The sequence below is a fragment of the Musca vetustissima genome, unplaced genomic scaffold, assembly GCF_032173495.1.
Source record: "Musca vetustissima isolate MV318-11 ecotype Yass unplaced genomic scaffold, APGP_CSIRO_Mvet_v1 utg14365, whole genome shotgun sequence".
Taxonomy (NCBI): domain Eukaryota; kingdom Metazoa; phylum Arthropoda; class Insecta; order Diptera; family Muscidae; genus Musca; species Musca vetustissima.
Genome location: NW_026880519.1, coordinates 251,661 through 275,415, shown reverse-complemented (window position 1 = coordinate 275,415; position 23,755 = coordinate 251,661). Strand labels below are relative to the sequence as shown.

Genomic DNA, 23,755 nt, shown 5'->3' with positions numbered 1-23,755 from the left:
ACATTGGAGCACATTTCACCCACTGTAAACCAAAACTTTGTCTTCCTAAGCATGTACTTTGGGAATAAAAAACCACATTTTAACTCATTTTAAAATGTAAAATTCTTATAAAAAAAAATTTTAACATTCCCAATGTCCAAAGTCTCGACTGAATAGAAATGAGGCTTGATTGTCTTTTAGAATATAATTTCTATGGGTAAATAATATCTTTTCTGACAGTTCAAATTTGTTTCTAAAATGTGTCAACAATCGAATAAATTTTCTAGTTGAGAATATTGAGATAAATTGTTTGAATTAACGTCTATGTAGTAAACTGCTTGACGAAAAATGGTGAACCATTCACTTTACGAAGTCCTCAAGAGATGAAATTTCATACTTTCTTACTTATACCACCAACACAAAAACCACGACTTCAGCGCCACATTAAACGAGAATATATTCACACAAATGTTCAAATGTTTTTTTTTTCTGAACATTTTCCAAGTAGAAAAGGAGAATTTCCAAGTGGTGAAATTTGAAGTTATTGAAAATTGTTCAATATTTGAAGTTCCAATTGAAAGCAATATTGCACAGAAATTTAAATATTTGCTAAATCTAGGTTCTCAAACATCAATAAGACGATTCGAAAAATGTTACAGGTACAATTAATGCACATAAAATAAATATTTGAAGTTAAGAAATTAATTGGTAATATTACATGGTAAATAGTAAATTAAAATCGAAGCAATTATTAATCCAATCTGTGGAACCAATAACAACATAAGTAAAAAGTAATTCCTATATACGTCGTTGATATGTATTATTCTTTATGTAATAAAGTTTGAGCTTTATGTTTTATTTCTGATTTGTATCTAAATATTGATGGAAAAACTTTTTCCAAAAATATTACGCAAAGTTTTAATGGTACCATGTTCTTAAATTTAAGTATAATTTTATATAACATGAAGCAAAGCAATCCACTTTAGGAATGTGGTTTTCAGCAATTTACTCTCATTTTTCTATTCCCTATGTGTTGTTGTTAGGAAACCACCAAATCAATTAAATGCACGCCATGCAATTCTTTTAAATGGAATTTCACTTTCATTTCAATAAATGTAGCAAAAGGATATAATGAAAGTTTGAAATTCTGGGAAATCACGAAAACTAAAACACAGTAATTCAAGATTTTTTTGCTAAATAAAAAATTGGATTATTTGATGTTGCTGTGTTTTAAAAACACGTATTCTTTTAATACGTTTTTTACCATGATATCCAATATGGGGGTTTTCTTATTCAACATTTACATACACACATCGTTCCAACAATGTATTCACATTCTATGGCAATTTGTAATATTGTAAAATTTATGAAATCTTATCGTAAGAAAAAATATACAATTTTGCAATATTGTAAAATTTTTGAAATCTTTTCTTGAAAAAATAAATAAAAATGAAGGCTGAATATTTTATTATTTTTTAATTTGCTTATTAAAAAATAAAATTCAAAAATCCTTTCTTACTAATAAACACAAAAAAACTTTAAAGCAAACATTTCCGTTTAAGTCATTTCTTAAAACTAAATTGCATTAAAAAAGAATAAAATCAAACATTCATATATATTTTTAACCATATAGGACATTATTCATCCTCCATTAAAAAAACAAAACACACTAAACTGGAAAAAGGAAACAAATCCTATATTTATATTTATATATATATATATATGAATCTCCTATGTATATCCTATTTGTATGTATAATTTAATATCTATGCCTATTTGTAGAGGTACCAAATCATGAACCTATAACAGAATTAAAAAAATAAAATAATGACTGCTTCTGAGAACAAAATAGTTTTATGGCAAAGGAAGCTTTAAAACTATGGAAATTATAAGAAAAATCATAAACACTTAATTTAATAATGCTTGTTTTGTAATATATAAAGGAAGGAAAATATATATGCCACTATATATATTAGTTGGATTTTAAGTTATTGTTAAATGCAAATAAAAAATACACACACATACTTCTACATTAATATATAAAATCGACAACAACAACAAGACAAAAACAAAGTAATTTAGTAATATTATTATTTCTTAACATATATTAAAACATTGTACAGCTCAAAACAGTTGAGCTGGTTCACAACTCCCTCATATGATGAACAAACAAATAAGAAAACACAGCATCGGTATAGTTTTATATAGACGAGATTTAGTTTTAAATACAACCTATGAAATGATAAAGAAGAGGAACAACAAAAAGATATAAAAAGAAGTTGCAAATAAAAGAAAATCATTACTCCAATAAAAAAAGAAAAGAAACACTAATGAAAAAAGAAGAAATACTAAATATAAATAAATATTAATACATTATATACTAAAAAGGTGTGGTGTTTTTTTTTTTTTAATGTATTATATTACATGGTTGGTATAAGGAATTCCAAAGAGACAAGTAAAAACAGCAAAACAAAAACAAATTGTCAGCTCCAATAGTAACTAGATTTGGAAAATGCAATTTTTAACGACTGTAAATTTCAAAATCAATACAAATGAACGCTTAGCACTGGAGTCAGCTTTGGGTCTAAATAAATGTTTTTTCTGAATATAATGTCAAATGCATGTTCCAGGCACAACTACACCCTCAATCTAATGGCGGAAGATAAACCAAAAATGTTACTATAAATGTATACATACTTTTAGGCTGTAATCAATATTAAAAACATGCACCTTAAAGAAGCATACAGGTAGGAATTAATGACCCAAATCCGTTTCAGGATTTATTGGCGGTTTGTTTGGAATGCCATTTGTTTTTATTCAAAGTACTCGGGCATAATATCATGTTATTTTTTTATATTAAACCCTTTTTTATTATTAAATAAAAGGACAAATATACACTCGTTTCAAAATAGTTTATTAGTATGGCTCAAAAAGTTCGCAATATAACAAAAATACAAAGTAATAAATGCAAAATACAGACATCAATGCAGGACTCTATTTTTCATCAACTGATTATCATTGTAGGTGTCATTTATCTAGGACACATGGCATGACGGCCACCATCAACAGCCAAACTAACACCGGTACTGAACGATGCCAATTCGCTTGCCAAGAAACAAATGGCATTAGCCACCTCATCAGCAGTACCAGGACGACCCAAAGCGTGTGTTGTCTTAGAATGTTCCAAAAATTTGGCATACGTTTCCGGATCCATACCACCACGTTTGTGTAGATTAGTCACAGTCACACCGGGATTAACACAATTGACACGTACACCCTTAGCAGCCAATTCCAAGGCGGCACAACGTGTAAATTGATCTACACCCATTTTAGAAATATTATAAGCCAAGACACCGGGGAAAGAACGAATGCCATTAACACTGGACACATTGACAATGTTGCCTTTGGTCTTAATTAATTCCGGCACAGCCAACATACTCAAATGATATATGGATCGAAGATTTGTATTCATGACACGATCAAATTGTTCCAAACTGGTATTTTCGATTGTTCCCGTTTCAATAATACCGGCATTGTTGACCAAAACATCGAGGCGTTGGTGTTTCTTCAAAGTTTCTTGCCAAACGCGTTCCGTATCCGCTTCCTTGGAAATGTCGCCCACCACCAGTTGGGGTGTTTGTTTCTTTCCTTCGTTGGCGCACAACTTAGCTACTTTTTCTAAATTTTCCACATTGCGACCATTCAATGCCAAAGTGGCACCAAGTTGGGCGAATTTCACAGCTGTAGCAGCACCGATACCCGATGAAGCTCCAGTGATCAGAACTACTTTGCCAGCAAAGTTCATCTTATCTGTAGAAAACAAGAATTCAAATTAGTTCGAAAACATGCCTACTTATTTTGGAATTGCGTAATTTTGTTGTTTGTTTCTTCTGTACTTACTCCGTACTTTTTTCCACAATTGTTTGAGATCGTCTGATTTTTGTTTCGTTCTTTGTTGTGATTGTCCCTTATCACCGCCATCATCATCTTCATCTGTCTCCTATTCATTTTTGTTTTGATTACTCAGTATAAAGTAGGTAGCCGGTTCGCATTCTGATAATTCAATATGTTTTTTAGCCGGCTGAGGTTAACCCCTTTGGGGCTTTGGGAAAAAATATTTTGTAAAAGTATATACTTTTCAAAGTCTCTTATGATGCTATAAAATGACTTTGTGTATTTGAAAGTGTATTTTTTTCTATAAAAAATTTGAAATCAAAGTTTATCAATAATAACTGAACGGATTTATCACAGTCAACTCTAGGCGTTATATCGTTCAAGAAATCGATTTTTCAGAAAATGCCTTTAAATTGTTCAATTAACACCCACCTTATATGGGACAGTGTAACATCTAGAGCCCTCCAAGCAGAATGGGTAGGATTTGATTTTTTTTACACAATATAAAGTCTGATATAGCGATTTATTCTGCATCATAAGGTCAAAAATCACAATTTTTGGTATATGTCGGTCATGCAGCTAATGTTTAAAAAACAAGTTACATACGACTTAATTTTTTGTCTTAAAAGTCCTAAAACATTTTACAAAAATTAATCTATCTTTAAACTTATTTAATTTGCTTGCTATTTTTAACCATAACCTCAATTATTGCATTTGCACAATTAAAAACAAATTATTTTAATCATATACAAAATTTCATTTATTTGACAAATATGTATATTTACAACATATACACATTTTAATATTTATCTTGGACACATGGCATGACGGCCACCATCGACAGGCATATTAACACCTGTAATAAAACTGGCCTTATCACTGGCCAAGAAACAAATAACACCCGAGACTTCATTCACTTCACCGGCACGGCCCAGAGCATGTGTGGCCTTACAATGTTCCAAGAATTTTTGATAAGCTTCCTCATCCATACCGCCACGTTTATGCAACTCCGTAATGATAACACCAGGATTGACAGAATTGCAACGGACACCAGCCGAAGCCAATTCCAAGGCCACACAACGAGTAAATTGATCCACAGCCGATTTTGAAATGTTATATGCCAATACATTGGGGAATGCACGCAAACCACAGACACTGGAAATATTCACAATATTTCCTTTGGTCTTCTTCAGTTCGGGTACAGCCAACATGGTCAAATGATATAGTGAACGCATATTAGTATTCATCACACGATCGAACTGCTCCAACGAAGTATTTTCGATAGTGCCATTTTCAATGATACCAGCCGCATTTACCAAAACATCTAATTTCTGGAACTTATCCAAGGTCTCCTTGATGATACGTTGCACGTCATTCTCATTGGTCATGTCGGCCTTGATTTGCAAATGAGTTTCCGGGTTGAGACATTTTGCTGTTGCTTCCTGGAGTTTTTCCACGTTGCGTCCAACCAAAACTAGCTGAGCTCCAAGTTTGGAAAATTCTTGAGCAGTTGCAGCACCAATGCCAGAACTGGCGCCAGTGATAAGAACAACTTTTCCGGAAAAATCCATGTTATGCGGCAAAGTGGTTTTGCGTTTTGACAACAATTAATTAAATGTGGACAGACTCCAGCAAACATATGTTTTTTGTTTATTAACATTTGACAATGCGTTAATACCCCATATAGTAGTCACGCACGACTTTCTATTGTAACGTATGGAAAGCTTTCAAGTTCAATATTTTTATTATTTATTCGGAAAAGGTTACGAATATGTTAATATATTGTACTAGGAACGATAATTTTTTATTATATTTATTCTTTCATCATTGTAGCCATACATATATAAAAATAATTTGAATAATTTGATCAGCCAATCCCGACATTACGTTACATTACGTCCCAATTAACCGCGAAATAATCAGTACCGGACAACAATCATATATATATATAAACATACATAACAATCAATTAAAATATCACTTAGTATCAATACGGACGACATGGATTTTTCTGGCAAGGTCGTAATTGTAACTGGAGCAAGTTCGGGCATTGGTGCCGGTGCTGCTGTACATTTTGCCGAATTGGGTGCTCTCCTGACCATAGTTGGGCGCAATGTTGATAAACTCCAAGAAACTTCCAATCGAATTAAGGCCATCAAAGGCGAGGAACCTCTCCTGGTGAAGGCCGATATGAACAACGAAGATGACGTAAAACGTATTGTCACCGACACTCTTGCTAAATATGGTAAAATCGATGTTTTAGTCAATAATGCTGGAGTTTTGGAAACGGGTACCATAGAAAATACTAGCCTGGAACAATACGATCGCGTCATGAACACAAATATACGTGCCGTCTATCAATTAACCATGTTGGCTGTTCCGGAATTGATTAAGACCAAAGGATCGATTGTAAATGTTTCCAGTGTTAATGGTATTCGATCTTTCCCCGGTGTGTTGGCGTATAATGTCTCCAAGGCAGCTGTGGATCAGTTTACACGTTGTGTTGCCCTTGAATTGGCATTGAAGGGCGTTCGTTGTAATGCCGTTAATCCCGGTGTCATCATTACCGAGATTCACAAGAGAGGTGGTATGGATGAAGAGACATATGCCAAATTCTTGGAACACTCCCGCACCACACATGCTTTGGGCCGACCTGGGCAAGTGGATGAAGTATCAGGAGTTATAGCATTTTTGGCTAGTGATAAGGCTAGCTTTATCACTGGTGCCAGTTTGCCAGTTGACGGTGGACGTCATGCTATGTGTCCCAGATAAGATGTCATTGCATTTATGTATGTATGTTGGTTGATTGGCTATTGTGAAATTATTGTATATATGTATATTGTGTGTATGTATTAATAAAAAAATAGATAATTGTGTTTGCTAAAAATAATTTTAAAGTATACAAAATACATACATTATTTTTATATATGAGATTCTTAATATGAAATAAAAGTCCTTGTAATAACAATTGTTTTGGTATAGATGATGTTTAATGATATGTGAAAAATAATTTTAAAAACAATCCCTTTAAACTATTTTTGTGAATAAACGAGGAATACCTTAAAAGGTCGTTTACATTTAACCGGATTTGGTTAAACCAGTGGGTTTAAATTTTCAATTCCCTTGAATATATGCCAAATAAATCCTCATAAAATAGGTTAACCCGGTAAAAAGTTCTAATGTAAATGCCGTATAACTTTAGGAACTGAAATAAAAAATTATATAGTCAAGTTTTTGAATTCGATTTCGAGAAATAAGTGATTCAAATAAAATAAGTATTAAATTAATCGTGATGTTATGATTTTAATTTAAAACAAAAAAATAAATTTGGTCTGGACTAACAGAACTATGTTTTTATTGAAAAAGTCATTCTAAAATATTTGTGATCAGGATGACTAACATTCCCTTTAGTAGATTACCACTAACCGAGTTGAGAACTTGTATTAATTTTATTCGATAATGATAGGACTTGTATATAGTGTATGAATACATTTATTCGTTGAATTAAATGTAAATATTTTTATCAAAAAGTTGACTATCTGTGGAGAGGTACAAAAAGTGGTTGCCCTTTAATCCCATCTTCGAATAAATAGGTTTTGTAAAATATTACGATGTGCAACAATGAAATAAATCGGTTATTCAATTCGCTTCGTATGAATTATTAAATTAATTTTCAGCAAAATGTTGACCATTTTGTGTGTGAAGGTGTGAACCCATACTGCCCAGCTTACTGCATGATTTATGTTTGGAAGAAATATTACAATGTGCAAAGTTTGGATGAAATCTGTTACTCCCATGGTTCTCACCAAACGACCAGACGGACGGACATTTGTAAATCGACTTCAAATTGTGTGAAATGGATTTGGTCCAAAGAAACATGGGCTCTAAAACCAAGTGTATATACCCTCATTAGCCATAATGATGAGGGTATAAAATTAAAAGAATTCACGTCTTATGTTAGGCCTTCAAAATCCAAGCTCTAAAAAAATCTAAAAAATAAAATCGCTAAAATTATTCGTTACAAATTTGCCCTTGTACTCAAAAACATATTATTTCTCTATTAACAGTAGAAAAAATATTATTTAAATAATCCTTGAAACTTGGATGAATATTCCAAAAAATCTCCACACAATCGGTACATAAAAATTTCCTTTAAGAAATCCACCCCTGGTATGTTTAGCAAACATTAAAAAAATTCCCACTTAACATAAATTTCCTCTAATTTATTGGCACACATAAAAACTACATGTCTTCCCCTATCCAATAGTGAAAGTTTCATCCAAATATCTCCATTCAAAGCCGTGTTATGGCCATTTAAAATTTACCATGTGTCAAAATATAGCTGTTACACGATTCTGTTTGCCTATTACCGCAAATGGGAAAATTGCAGAAATTGCAATTCCGCAAAACAGAAAAATATGCATATGTGTTGCCAGATTGTTTGCTTTTTGTTTCTATGTAAATTAATAAATGTTGAGCATACTTTTAGGCGTTACACAATGCAGAAAACAATGTGGCAACATATCCTGTATTTTTCTGTTTTTATGGAATTGCAATTTCTACAGTTTTTTTATTTACCGTACTAGGCAAACAGAATCGTGTAGCAGCTACATTTTGAGACAGGATCAATATCAAATGGCCATAACTCGGCGATGAATAGAGATATTTGGATGAAAATTTCACTATTAGATAGGCGAAATAGTGTAGTTTTTGTGTGTATCAATAAAATGCAAGAAGAAACAGGTGATGTTGAAATTTTTAACTACAAATACCAGGATAACTGAAATCAATATATTTGGATAATTCGTTCGCACCAGCCAGATAGACGGACATTTGTGAATCGACTCCAAATGGTCTGAAACGGATTGGGTCCAAAGAAAATCGGGGTCTAAAACCAATATTTCCATATATCTCCTAGCAGTGTATATATTATTATTATTAGTCATAAGGCTGAGTTTATAATGAGACAATTTAATTGGAATGAATTGATAATTTATTTCTATGGTAAATTCTGTCCATATATGGACAATGTTTTTATTTATATTGCTTTTGAATATATTTTATACCTTCTTATGCCATGAATTTTTATACCACATATCCTTTTTTAATTAACATTGCTAAAGAGCTTGCTGAGAATTTGTTTCAAAAATTAGAAACCTAAATTTATGGTATGAGTATAAATCTAATACTTTTCTAACAAACACAAATTTTGTCATCTTTGTTCAAGTGCAATGCTAAATTGTTGACATTCATGTTCACAAGCTATATATTGTTTACACCTTAGATCCTTTTTAAACAATTCAATAAAAAAAAAAACAACACCAAATACTGTTTTAACTTATTTTTTATTAAAAACATTTCAGGCCGTCCTATTTTCATCTTGTGTTTTTTTTAAATAAAAAAACTGCTCTTCACAACTATGCTATTATAAATGTTAGATACGAAAATTAACATTCGTAACCATAGGACTTGATGATTTTGTTGAAGGGTTCGGCTTGCTTGGCAATGTTTTCGCGAGCCTTGACTGTCAACTTCTTCATGAGTCTGTTGTGTTTCAAAACGACTTGCAACTTGGCCTTGCGTTTGCGTTCCAAGCTCTTGACGACATCTTGGTGATGCCAGCCGACTTCGCTGGACAAGCGACCCAATTGACAGTATTTGCGGTCAGAGCGCAAGGTCAAAATACGCATAGCGATGGGTACGCAGACACGACGACGCTTATCGTAGGGCGATGGGATACCATCGAAGACACGGAGACGAGCCAAAGCGGCTTGACCGCGCTTGGTTTTGTGTGGGATCATACCTGCAGGAACAGAAAAAATACAATTGCATTAATATAATATTCTAGTGAAAATAAACGACGATAATTTTAGTTAAGTTGGTATATCAGTTAAATTGATTCTTTTCACATTTTCAATCAAATAATGTAGGTAAGATAATTATGTTCATCAGTTAATTAGCGATGACGTTGAAATACATTTAATCCAAATACAAGAAAACATACCTGAAAGAGGAAAAGAAAACCATACATTAGTTTATAGTGAATAATAATAAAATATTTTTAATGTTTGTTATGGTAAATTGTCAGTTGTTAAGTGTTGGTTACATATTTTACTTCAAATAATGTAGGTAAGAAAAATTGGTCATCATGAATGTGGCAGTGTTTATTAATAATGTTCCGATCATGTTCTTGGGATGTTGTTGCTATGTTGTTCCCCTTTGTATATTTAAAGGAAAATAACACTGTGAAATGAATTTCTTTGAGGTACACGATCCGAGCATTACAATGAAGCACACGCCTTGGATTTGCTGACAATAATATTACAAAATCTTACCTCTAACAGCCTTGTAGAAGATTCTGGAAGGGGCACGGAAGTGGAATGGACCACGGGCAGGGTTGACATTGCAACGTTTGCGCAAGTAAGCCAAGTACTTGATCTTGTTTCTGTAGAAATGACCAGAAAGGTTCAATTCTTCGCAACGGACAACAGCAACTTTGCCACCTTGCAACAGGTATTTGGCAACGACGGAAGCCAAGCGACCGACCAAGTGGCCACGACCATCAATAACAACGGCCTAAAATAAAACAACATTGATTAGAGCATGTTCACAGAAATAGAATATTGCCATAAAAACGTGTGAGGTTATGTCAAATCATAAACATCACATACAAACACACACACTCTTCCCAACAAACAAACCCACAAACAGTTCTCTATACACACAACTCATTTAGGAATTTTTCCAAGGCACAGATTTTCACACATTGCGTCCAGGGAGCTGGTTTTGAATATCCTCAGGTTAATTTAATAGCATTTGTAATTATTTGCCTGCTTTGCGTTATCTTTGTTTGGTCCACCACACTACACTTTTGACAGATGTTTTCGAGACGTCACTTATACGAACGGGCACGTGTGAAGGAACTCATTTCAGTATTTACACATTTTTACAAAAGGGTTTTTTTGGAATTTTATTTTTTCGCACTTTAATCCATTCTCTGGTAGTTGGGGCGGTGTTTGTATGTAATTGTTTACAATTTTTCGTTGAAAATTGGTGATTTTTATAAAAATTATCACCACTTACCCTATTCGTTAAACCAGTCATGTTTAAGAACCGCACGGAAAGAAATTCATCGGACGGAAACGGCCATCTTGAAAATTTGACATACGAATTTTGACATTTGTAAACGTTGAATGTGCAGCGTATGGCGTTATTTTCATGCGACTAGAGAATGAAGTATAGGGGGCGCTGTCATTGCAAGTTGAACGATTTATCTTTAAAAGAGATATATATGAACCATAAAAGGAAATTATTTAAAAAGGTTAATTTACAATTTTTATATAGTTTAATAAAAATTAAATCTTAGACAATCGAATAAAATGAAAATAGCTATATAAGGGTTACCCACTGCACAATAATTCGATTTAACCTATATCAACTTACAGATTGCGATGGTTATTACAAGGTAAATATCAATCATGTCCCAAATATCAGGACATCCAGGAAATACACAACCGTGTACATGACCTCTTAAATAAGGTGTACTGGGTGGCGAATGTATGGCTGAGTTTTCTCTTGCAGTCAAGTTTTTAATCGCGAAATACCAAGCAGAACTGAATGAAAATTAAAAATATCTTCAAAGAAAAAACGTAATAGTAAGTTTACATTTAACCGGGTTTCAATTGTCATTTCCTTTGCATATATGCCAAATAAATCCTCATAAAGTAGGTTAACTCGGTAAAAAGTTCTAATGTACAAGGAGTTTAATGATAGAAATATGTACGATTTTTTTGGTCCAAATAAAAATATTTTTGTTTATGTATTCTTATTATTATGCAATTTCATATTTATTTTCGCAATGCGTATTTGGATAAAAGTACGTTTAGATTTACGAAATCCACTCGATCTCATATGTCAATTCCATAGCGTATATGTCAAATACAATCCACTGGATTTGTTAACATGATTAAGGTGACGTATACGCTATGGAATTGACATTTGAGATCGAGTGAATTTCGTAAATCTAAACATACTTTTATCCAAATACGCATTGCGAAACTTGCTCTAACATTCTTTGGAATACATGTATTAAACTTTTGAGGTAAATAAAATCGTACGCATACGCAAGAATTTAGGTACGGGCCTCAAGCAATAATTTTTGACAGTCCATTAAGACTCCAGCTGGTCTTACAAAATATGTAATCGAAAAGAAGGTTTATCGTATTAATAAACCTTCGTTAATTTTACCATTGTTTTTAATAAATACAAATTAAATAAGAATAAATTCAAATTTAATTGAAAAAAAACATTTATTAAAGAAAAAAAAAACATTTAATGTTATTCTAGACTCCACATTTGGAAAAAAGTTATATGTTGACAAAAAACACGAAATTTTTTGCGTATATTTACTTTATTTCTCACGGCACAAGCTACATTCACAATTTTTTCATGGTCTGTGTGTTTTCCCAGAGTATATAATTCCCAGTGGACAGCATAACTAAACATGAACTTTATAAATAAAAGCATGTGTACTAGAAATTTTACAAATTTTCAAAAAAAAAAAAAAAAAAAAAAAGTAAAAATTTAGATACTGAATTGCAGAAAGTAAATGAATAAAACAATTTTTTCATGGCAAAATTATTATTGCACCATGCTATTATTTAAACTAATTTACTTATTATTTGTGCTGAACGCAAGGCTTTATCAAAACAATGTATAGCATTTATTTTTACCTATTCGAAATTAACAAGCCACATGTTAGAGTTGCATTTGTCATTTGTTGTCAAAACATAGACGACCATATAGTATTTGACCATTGTACACACACAGTTGCTGCAAATTTAAATTTTATGTTATAGCTCCCATATATATAACAAATCTATCTGATTTTAAGAATATACGCACTAGCCTATAGATTCTCCCACATTAAATTTATATATCAAGCATTAAGTTTGAATAAATCGTTTAGTTTTTTTTTTAATAATCATTAACACAATTCAGTCGCATTGCTCTTTTCAGGAAATCGTTCAGTGGAACACAGTTCAATTGCCTGTTTCCCATGCCTCCTTTCTCAACAATCGGCTCTCTCAAGCAATGTCCTCATCACACCTCATTCATAACATTTATCTGTTCGCTTAGAGTTCCATCTTTATCATGCATTCTTTCTATCCCTCTCTCTATTTGTATTTGCAGCAGGTGGAACGTTTTTAATTGAAGTCGGTGAAAAAGCGAGCAAAGCAGGGCATCACTCAAATCAACACGGAATTTGGTTAAGAGAAAATAATCCATTTCTTTAAAAAGTACACATTAATTGCCTTTCAAAAGCAACATTTTATAAAAATTATTTATTCAGTTGCTACTATAAATCGGTAAGTTTTTATTTGTAATTTTAATGAGAACCGAGATTCCTTGAGACCACTCCCATATCAATAAAGAAACAAGTGTATTAACTTGCCTTTGTTATCTTTCGTTGTGACCTAAATGATTTATTCGATGAGTAATATTGTAATATTTATTATATCGGCATTTTGTCATTTATCTCTGCAGAACAGTTAACAAAAAATGTGGAAGGCCACCACCGGTATTCAAATCCAGGCTGACAACACTGCCGAAGACGATGACTGGGAAACTGATCCAGATTTTATAAACGATGTCAGTGAACAGGAACAAAGATGGGGATCGAAAACAATAGAAGGCAGTGGTCGTACTGCAGGTGCAATAGAGTAAGTTACCTGTGCTATTTTTGTTATTGTTGTGCTTGTCAAGAAATATATGAACCGGTTGGAAATCTTTATAAAACCCGCTTACCGTACTGCGAAGAAAATGCATTCGGAAACGCAGTTCAATGAACAATTTCTTTTTCAAAATATTTTATGAATCATAAATTTATGATTCGCAAAACAATGATTTCTTTGTCATTGGGCAAATTTGACTGATAAGGGCATGCACTTAGTAGCCGTCGTAGTTTCAAAAATATTTATCCTACCACTAAAACTTTTATGTATGTATGTCGTATTAAATTATGTTCTTCCCTTCAGCATGGAAAAACTGCGGGCTGAAACGGAACAGGCCGATCAAGCTAAAAAGAAAAAAGAACTGGAAGAAATCAACCCAGGTTATGGCTATGGTGGAAAATATGGCGTGCAAACTGATCGTGTTGATAAATCTGCAGCCGGTTGGGATCATATAGAAAAAGTAGAAAAACATGCATCGCAAAAAGATTACGCTAAGGGCTTTGGTGGTAAATTTGGTGTTCAACAGGATCGTGTGGATAAATCTGCCGCTGGTTGGGATCATATCGAAAAAGTGGAAAAGCATGCGTCGCAAAAAGACTACGCCAAGGGCTTCGGTGGTAAATTCGGTGTGCAGGAAGATCGTAAAGATGTTTCTGCTGTTGGTTGGGATTATCGGGAGGCGCCACAAAAACATGAAAGTCAAGTTGATCATAAAATTGTAAGTACACTGTCCACCTTTATTGTCGTTTGAAGAGAAGTCCCTTAAATAATTCTTTATAAAAATGTATGTTATTTCTTTATAGGGGTTCGGAGGCAAATTTGGTGTACAAAAAGACCGAATGGATGCTTCTGCTGTTGCCTACGACGATGGGGAAAAACAAAAAGTAGGCACAAATTATACCAAGACTAAACCCGTTATCGAAGGAGTTAAACCCTCCAATTTACGTGCTAAATTTGAAAATCTAGCCAAAATGACAGAAGAGGAAAATCGTAAAAAGGCTGAAGAGCAAAAACGATTACGCGAAGCTAAAGATAAACGCGATCGTGAAGAGGCAGCCAAAAAGGTTGTGGTGGAAAATCAACCTTTACCCCAAGCTGATGAAGCAAAACAACCACCACCAAAGGGTGCTCGATCGACCATAGTCACTGGACGTGAAGGCGGCATTGGTAATGCCATTAGCGCATTTAATCAAATGCAATCGCCTACAAAGGAGGAGGCGCCAGTTGTTCGCAAAGAACCAATACACATTCCCAGAGAACCCGTTAAGAGCGTAGTCAATGAAAGTGAACCGAAATTAGAGGAAAAACAACCACCTGTAGTGCCAGTAGAGCCAAAGGTAGATGTCATTGCTGCTCCTGTGGAACAAGAGGCCCCTAAAGCTGTTGCCCCACCACCTGATCTGATACCATCTATTGAAATAGATACAGTAGCGACACCACCCCAAATACACTCCCCAGAGCCTGTGGAGACAGTTGCTGAATCAGTTCCTGCTGTTGTTGAAGAGCCCCTATATCAAAATCAAGCTGAAGTGCAACAATCTATTACAGAAGCTGCAGCAGCACAACAACAGTCTGAAGTTGAAGATACCCCAGAAGTTGTATCTGCTACTTCCGAAAATTTAGCAGATTACATTGAAGACACAAATATTCATGCGATTGCTTTGTACGATTATCAGGCAAATGATGATGATGAAATTTCATTTGATCCGGATGATGTTATTACCCACATTGAAATGGTATGTAATGTTGATTCTAATTTTGACTCCATTTATATTTATTTGTATGTTTTTACTTCCAGATTGATGAAGGTTGGTGGCGTGGTCTGTGTAAAAATCGTTATGGTCTTTTCCCAGCTAACTATGTGCAAGTTATAAATAATAAAAATGATTCCTAAGTCCATTTGCAACATTATACGTATCCAGGTTAAAGAAATATAAGACATGTGACTAATATCTACCAAAATTGCCAATTTCTGGAGAAACAAAACAAAAAGTATTTGATCGAGACAACGATTACATTTTAATTATGTATTTATGTAAAACCAGATATACATTTCATTTTGTTTATTATAATAAGCGTCAACAACATTCGTATTTGTTTTATGTTTCAAACATATGATTATTATTTTAGAATTTTTTATATTTTTACATTGCAAAAATTCATTACACAAAGGCATTAAGTATGGACATTATCTACCAGATTATATTTTTTATTTATTATTTCAAAGTTTTAAAAATCCTGAAGCAAGTGCATCAATAAATAAAATAACAACTAACAGACTGTATGAAATTACACAAAACTTAAAACAACAAATAAATATACATTGTTTCTTCTTTGAAAATATAATAATTGTGTTTGTATTTGTTTTTATATCTGATTTAATGTTAAATCTTAGATTTTTGATTTGGAAAGAAAATCATTTTTTTGAACATGGTAGACAATAGAAAATATAAAATGTATATTATCTATATACTGTTTCAAACAGTCAATTTTGATGGGACCCCAAATACAAGTATGAGTGGTAGTATTAACGATAAGAAATGCGTGCTACCAGACAACAGACTGGCGGTGAATAACATCTACTCAAAGTGTTGTCAAATCAATATTAATCCTATGTATTATATAGTCAGAAAAATAAATTACTGGAGATGTTATTTTTGACTTGATATGTGCACACATAGCGACATATACTGATATGTAGAAAACATATATTGAAATGTAACCTTCAAAAACCAGAAATTGCACATGTAATTTTTGTTGAATTTATAACATAATTCGTGGGAAATAATCACCATTATTACGGTTACCGTAGTCGTGTCGAATTTGGAATTTGGCACCGTTGTATTTATACGACAAATCGGTATTATGTAAGTCGTTACAATACGCCAAACCATACAAGAAAAATAATAAAAATTTATTTTAAATATATCTACAGATTAACTCTTACATTACAATTTATTTTATTGCATTCCTCAATATTCATAAGCATTACACTTAGCAGAAAATTAATTAGGAAACAAAGTTGCTTTTCCAATACAATATACATTGTAAAATCTTAGAAAAATCTATTACAAAATTTGGCGTAGTTGTAATGAATGGCCTATATACAAAATTTCCTCCTACACATTTAATAATGGGGATTTGCTTTTATTACCATGGATATTAATCAAATTTAGTCCTTAACAATTTATAGAAATTTTGAATGTTATACCCACTTCTTCAAAATATGTTAGAAATTTAATCCAGTTTTGAAGGCGAATAATATGCGAAACTTTAAGGATTCATAAACAACTGTTTTATGCGACCCTTGTGATTATAAACGAGTACTAATTTTTTGCCATTTTTGATATATACTCCACATTAAATAGCAGCATTTTGGACTTCAGGCTTTGCATGTTAAGTTGGTTTTCCTTTATAAATTGACATTTCATACAAAGCCAATTTAACAGTAAGGCCAAAATCCCCCTTAAGTTTCTTTACATTTTTCAATAAAAAATTAAATTCTTTTATTTTAAAAAATGTAATTCGTTTTATTTATAATTATTTTCCGCTTAAAATATTTCATTATTTTGAATTATCAATGAATTGGCAACCCCTTTTTCGTCCACCTGCTCTCCAACAGCACAAATGGACAACAAATACTCTTAATCCCAGTCTATTTTACTCACACTACAGAGCATAACAACAAACGTCAAAATTTCAAGAGAAAACATATATAAGCTGACAGTCAACTCATAGCTCTCAGTTATTTGACGTTTGTCGTTCGTTGGTGGAGTGCGATTTATTTTGTTTGTTGCGCGAGAATCTATCACCAAATTATTAATTTCTATAAAATCGTCAGAAAAATTATACAAAAAGTATGCTAAACTGCACAAGTTGTTTTATTTAGCTAAAAAATTGAAAATAAAATATTCAATTTAATTAGAAGAGGAAGATGAAAGTGGTAGTGCTGAAGAAGAAATAATGAAATAGACAACACAAAAATTAGAATTATTGAAACAAGTGTTTTTATACCTTTGACATTCATTGATTGATGTGTATGGGTGCGTGTGTGTGTTGTATGTGGTAAAAAGAAAATTCCCTCACCGTTGGTTGTTAACCCAAATAGGAAATGAAATAGTCCATTCTTTTTTTCTGTCTGTTATACGAAACAAAGAGCGCCAACGTGTGATTTGTACAATAATCTGAATAAATACAAAAAAAGACGGCATCAACGAAAGAACTCCAGTAACACAATTCTTAACAAAAAAGAAAAACTTACTAATTTACAAATAGATCAAAAGCATCTGTTCGAGCTGCAATTACGCGCCTTTAACTATTTCTTCTTCGAAATATTTTTATAAGTGAGTCTGGTTAATGGTGGAGGTCTTTATGTTTTTTACTTGCTTTTTAATTTATAAAAAATAAAACTTTACACTGTAAAGTTTACAGAAATGTGTGCCATTTAATAAGTTTTTTTTATCGTGTTTTCATTACGAAGTGAGTCGAAATGTGTGTGCAAATCTCCATGTAGATGTTTGTGTGTGTGATATGCCAACAGCATATGAGATTTTGTTTCTACTGTTCTTTTTCTCTGATAACTTTCTTTCTCTTTGGCATGTTGGGAGAGAGAGAGAGGGTGTGTGTGTTCTATTTGTTTCATGATTAAACAAAAGTAAACGTATTGTTCGTGTGAAAATTATTATTTTATGTATAAATAAAAATACAAAATAGTTGTTATTTTAAAAGAAAATAACATTAAAGCCCAATTAATTAATTTTGTATATGAACATTATGGTAAATGTTTGCAGCACAGCATAGTTGCGTTTTTATTTACTGGCTGACTATTCACAAGATATCCACGTTACGTTATTTTCTCTTTGTTTACATTCAGCTCCCATATTCATTAATGAGCTATTTTCTCATTGCACCCAGTCCCCGTCTCTCACAGTAATTGGCAAATATGAACTTGTCAGTTTTGTTTTTGTTTCTTTTGTCTGATAAGAATTGTACAATGTTTTTGTGTGTTTTCTTCCATTCTTTATTTCTTGAAAATACTTGTCGATTTGATTCATATTGAATACTGATGTTTGTTTATTGACAATTATTCAAAGTGGCAACTAAATTTAATAACCAATTAATAATTATTTTGCTCTTGAAATAAATAGTTTACACACCACATCGGATTTGTTGTTTTTAAAGAAATGTTCGTTTTTTTGTATTTTGATTTATTTAGATTACCTAAAAAATATTTAAATTTGAATAGGCCAGATGACATATTATGAAACCGGGTTATGTTTTGTTGCCATTGAAAGTAAAACCTGTAAATAAAGAGGGCAAAATGTCTTGTATTTTGTATTTGTATTTTTGGGTGATCTTCGAAAATGTGGGAAACCGGTTTTAATGCTAATTGTGAATGTGATGCATATTTTTTTAATAAACAAATTTATTGCTCTAGCGTGAAAAAGGGATAAGTCTGTATTTACGAAAATCGGAACTAATAAAAATTAGCTACATATATTAAACATAAAACGGCAATTATTAATATTTCAACAACATTTTGAAGTCACACAAATGTTCACCATCTACAGAAATATGGGAGTATATCTAGAAAAGCACTGACGTATTAGATTCGGACTTCACAATTACTCCCACCTTAGCATATTGAGTAAGGTTAAGTTTAGTAGTAAAGATATTTCCAAATATACAATGTTCATATTGAACTTCTTTCAGCAGAAAAAATTTTACAAAAATATAAATTTAAGGGGACCCCCCTCATTCTCTGTGTCAGTTATTTTTATTTAATTCGAATCTACTCTAATTCTAGAATGTCCCTACAAATTTTCAAGTGAAAATCTTAAGAACTCTTGAAGATATAGCCCATCAAGTGACGGCAATAGTGATTCTCAAACTTTAAACGCATTTTTCTCGAAGCAGTGTTTTACAAATGGCGGGTACGATAACTCAAAAACTAATAATCCAATCGGTTCCAAATTTTGACACAAAAATGCTAGTTCATCGGAGCCAGATATGTACTCTTTCTAACACCGTTGGAATTTTCGGATTCCGATGTTCCAGTGACGAGTTATCATGCCCGCCATCAAACATAAGGACTTTTTTTCATCATAAAAAACAACAACAAAAATTTTTTGTAAATTATTTTTCTTTCTTTTTAAATCTTCAAATATTTATGTGCAAAGTTACAAAACCTCAACAAGCATTGGTATTCATTTGCCAGCGCAAATAAAAATCTTATTTTAATTTCATTGCAAATGATGTCCTGATTTTATAAAACATTGCGTTCGATCTGTAAAATAATTTTTTATATTTCATTATTTTGAAAACCCTCAATTAGAAGATTTTTAATGGGAAAATCACATAGATATGTACATTCATTTGGAAATCTTATTTTTAAATTTTCACATACCTGTTGACATTGACTTTTTTGTATTATTTTACCAACGACAAGTTTACACATGCAGGCGATTTCTTTTATTGTTGCGTTTATAGGAGATTATTTCGTTAAATAATAAATTTGAAAACACTAATTTCCTCAACAATTCAATTTATTATTGGATAGACATTAAAAACGGTGGCGAAACAGTTGACTGCTAAATAATTATTTGATGGAATTGATATAAATGCATGCAAGTTGATTGAGTATATATATAGACATATATTAGGGTGGTACCGATACTGACTAGAATTTTCTGTAAAAAAATTCAAATTTAAAAAAAAATAAAACTTTCCATTAAAATAGTTTTAGTATTGTACAATAGTTTGGTCATATAATAATTTGTATACTCAGTAAACAAAAAATTAGCAGAATGTATGTAGTCCGTGCTTTAATCGACCGACCATGTCGTTTGTTGGCTATTTTCATAACTGCAACCTTGGTGTTAGAAATAATTGAACTTTTTCTGGTGTTTTTTCTACTGCAATAAGTTTTTACGCTTGACTTCATTGCCGTAATTTTCTAAGTGATTATTGAAGTTTTTCCACAAATAATTTATTAAAATAATTTATAAATTGTTTGTACATATGCACACACTCCAATCTCCAGTCCGTCAGACAGTCGAAAACAACAAATGCAAAAAACGCAAAAATTTCATTTGACAATTGCAAATAATTTGGACTCAACAATTTTTAATTGATTTGATGACTATAAATAAAATAACACAAAAAAACTCTGAATGGGAGGAAAAATAAAGGAATACAAACAACGAAAAACATGTAAGAGGTGGTGAAGGGGGTTACAAAATTATTTTAAACCCGTCCGTCATGAGAAGGGGTTTTCTGGTCTGTGTGATCGCGTTGTTTCGTTTGATTGTCTTATCAATAAGTCAATGGACGGACACCTACAATTTGCGATGGTTTTGTTGTCGTTTGTGTTTTGTTTTTTATTATATTTTTGTGTTTCGCACGAATCATCAAGATTTGAATATTTTGTATTTGTAACCTTTATTCCCCAATAATGCACAGAGAAAAATTAATGTCGATCAAAAATGTTTTATTTGAATATTGTAACAAACAATACCGTTGATCGGTAATTCAACGTTTGAAAATTAGATGTTTGGAAGAAAATCTTCAAATATTTGCTTTAAAACATCACTGTAAATTTTAATTATACATGAAAGTATTTAGGAGTTCCGAGTTTTTTTATAATCTTTGTATTTGTTAATAAAAAAATATTCTGTCCAATTCAAAATATTCTTTCAGTGTACATACAAATTATTTCTTAAAGGTTCCGACAAAAATAATCTCTGGCTAATAGCGGCAGCAACGTGCTATGAAATGTCTGTGTAAGGGAAATTACATATTTTTTATAAAAAAAACGTTGCCCTTTGTTTTTTTTATGAAACAGCTTTGTATTACAACAACAAATTGAATACTTACAAACCTGCATTTTTTATTTTTGAAATACAAAAAATATGTGTTAAATTGCTTATTAATATTTTCGCAATGCCCCATTAGGAACAAAGGAAAATCTATAGCAATGAGGAATTGATTTTTCAAGACAAATGTCACGGCTATAGTCTGGTATGTTAAATTATTTTATGAAAGTTATAGAGTGGATAAAAATGTATTTGTTTCGCTATTTAAGACTCATGTCAAAATGAAATAATATTATTGGGGGTATATTGGTGAGTATATTCCCAGCTTTGTGTTCATATAGGTAATTTTGATTTCAAATATTTCAGTATGGAAAACATTACAAGTGTCATCCAGATTACCTGAGTTTGTCTGGTTCAAGTTATTACATCTTTATCCGAGTTGTGTTCCATTTTTTTGACCTGGTCTGGAAAATTTTACCGAACCGACATACAAATATAAACAAAAGGCGACTCCGATTGATTTAATTAAATCAATTGGAGTTGTTTTAAATCTGTTTCAATAGCAACAAAATCAGAATCTTAGTTAAGCAAATTATTATTTGTTTCCATACTAAAGTAAGGCGAATAAAATTTGTAATGAAACTTTTTACTTTTTTAATCATTGGGTTGGATATTGTTTCTGAACACCAACAACACAACTGAATATCTTGACTGCATTAAAACCAAATTCTTCCTATTCCACGTAAATTAGTTTTCTTCTTGCGTCGTATTGCCATGTCAAGAACAATTTAATCGAAATTAATAAAAAATAACCACAAAATCTCCAATGGTGTTCATGCTGCAAAACTTCATTAATGCCACACAATTAATATTATGCCTATTTCGGGAATAAAAATCACGTTTGCCTTTAAGCTACAATTTTCAAATGTGGTACCATCTTTGGCAGTAACAAGAATGTCTGTCAAACACTTAAAGCCAAGTGCTATTGAAGTGACCAGCTAGTCGCGCCATTGATTTCCTTACGAAATCAATTACGTTACAAAAAGTCTTCAAACAATAAATAAAAATAATGCATTGAACAATTTAACCGCATGGCTTTCAAAGCTATCTCTTAAGCGAGGTTTGATTACAAATTTGGGATAATCGCATCTATGAGATAGGAAATAATTCAGCATGGGAGATTTTAATATTTATGTAATATCTGTTATAAATATGTTACTAATAGTTTTGGTTTTGTAAAATTGATAGTTATAAAGGTGTAAATTAAAAGCACTCGAAAAGGCAGATTAAACAAAAACAAGAAAAGAAAAATCATTTAGACAATTAACAACATTTTTATAAGGTAATACATAAACGAGGATAAGGCTTTCAACTTGGGAATTTTTTTAGAAGTATATGACAGTTGGTCTGTTCCCGTTCTGCAAGAATCTACTAGTTTTTACTATTTTCTACGATATCGTAATAAAAATAGTAGATTCTATAGATTCGGGAACCGACTTAGTATGTTATTATACATTTGTTTAAATAATTATTGGTTTTCAAATTAAAATATATATATATATATATATATATATTTAATGTTTTTCATTATTTCTAGTTGTTGTTGCTTATATTTGTTTTTCATAATTTCGCAAGATATAAAAGTCGAACAGTGTATTTTTTTTTGAAAACAATTTAATCGAATAATAGATAAATAGCGGAAAATGACGAAACACATACACGTTTTTTCTCTCACTATTTCGATTGTTTATAAAGGTGTCTTCTTACAATGAACTTACTTCGTAGAAGCCACGCCATTGACAATGAATATGCTGTTTGATGTAAGTGTGTAACTGATATCTGGAATAAAAAAATGATGTCTTCTTTAGAAGACAATAACAAAAAAAAAAAAAAAAAAAAACTGACACATGTATCATAGGCAATAACAGATATTGTTTAAATGTTGAAATCATCGTAGAGAGATCTATTGAAATCATTTGGTCATAGGTATATAGAATATCAAAAATATAACTGATCACACTTTTAAAGGTTGAAATAAATTTTCCAAATTAACCGGAATTGGTAAATACACTAGATAGAAAAATTATCGATCCCCAATCCACTTTTATTTAAGGTTTCTTTATAATTATTTGCACATAAGAAAAGTTTAATTATTTCGTAGCTGAAATAATGTATGCTTTTAGGTTGTCAATTAATAAATGTTCAAGAGATAATCAATGCATTATATATAATAAAAATATGAATTAATGTCAACAAAAGGTGAATTGTTTTATGATTGGTCGTTGATTGTTAGTCATTAACCGCAGATAAAAAAATCACTTTCTTGACACATTG

General features: G+C 31.7%; 5 protein-coding genes across 5 annotated transcripts; 2 read left to right on the top strand and 3 right to left on the bottom strand.

Moving 5' to 3' along the window:
* Nucleotides 1-3,010: 3,010 nt before the first annotated feature.
* LOC133326199 (3-oxoacyl-[acyl-carrier-protein] reductase FabG-like) lies at nucleotides 3,011-3,931 on the bottom strand. Its single transcript, XM_061534878.1, has 2 exons — nucleotides 3,880-3,931; nucleotides 3,011-3,789 (listed from the first exon to the last, which is right to left on the bottom strand). Exon 2 carries the CDS (start codon nucleotides 3,782-3,784, stop codon nucleotides 3,011-3,013), a length of 774 nt encoding a protein of 257 aa, XP_061390862.1. The 5' UTR covers nucleotides 3,785-3,789; nucleotides 3,880-3,931.
* A 748-nt stretch (nucleotides 3,932-4,679) lies between these two features.
* On the bottom strand, nucleotides 4,680-5,450 carry LOC133326204 (meso-2,3-butanediol dehydrogenase-like). Its single transcript, XM_061534883.1, has one exon. It carries the CDS (start codon nucleotides 5,442-5,444, stop codon nucleotides 4,680-4,682), a length of 765 nt encoding a protein of 254 aa, XP_061390867.1. The 5' UTR covers nucleotides 5,445-5,450.
* Nucleotides 5,451-5,874: 424 nt separating this feature from the next.
* LOC133326200 (3-oxoacyl-[acyl-carrier-protein] reductase FabG-like) lies at nucleotides 5,875-6,648 on the top strand. Its single transcript, XM_061534879.1, has one exon. The coding sequence runs from the start codon at nucleotides 5,875-5,877 to the stop codon at nucleotides 6,643-6,645; it is 771 nt and encodes a 256-aa protein (XP_061390863.1). The 3' UTR covers nucleotides 6,646-6,648.
* Nucleotides 6,649-9,199: 2,551 nt separating this feature from the next.
* On the bottom strand, nucleotides 9,200-11,083 carry LOC133326183 (large ribosomal subunit protein uL13). Its single transcript, XM_061534861.1, has 3 exons — nucleotides 10,957-11,083; nucleotides 10,209-10,449; nucleotides 9,200-9,676 (listed from the first exon to the last, which is right to left on the bottom strand). Exons 1-3 carry the CDS (start codon nucleotides 10,975-10,977, stop codon nucleotides 9,321-9,323), a joined length of 618 nt encoding a protein of 205 aa, XP_061390845.1. The 5' UTR covers nucleotides 10,978-11,083; the 3' UTR covers nucleotides 9,200-9,320.
* Nucleotides 11,084-13,406: 2,323 nt separating this feature from the next.
* LOC133326188 (hematopoietic lineage cell-specific protein) lies at nucleotides 13,407-15,501 on the top strand. The gene is made up of 4 exons (XM_061534867.1): nucleotides 13,407-13,595; nucleotides 13,911-14,325; nucleotides 14,411-15,343; nucleotides 15,406-15,501. The coding sequence occupies exons 1-4, from the start codon at nucleotides 13,435-13,437 to the stop codon at nucleotides 15,499-15,501; spliced, it is 1,605 nt and encodes a 534-aa protein (XP_061390851.1). The 5' UTR covers nucleotides 13,407-13,434.
* Nucleotides 15,502-23,755: the final 8,254 nt, after the last annotated feature.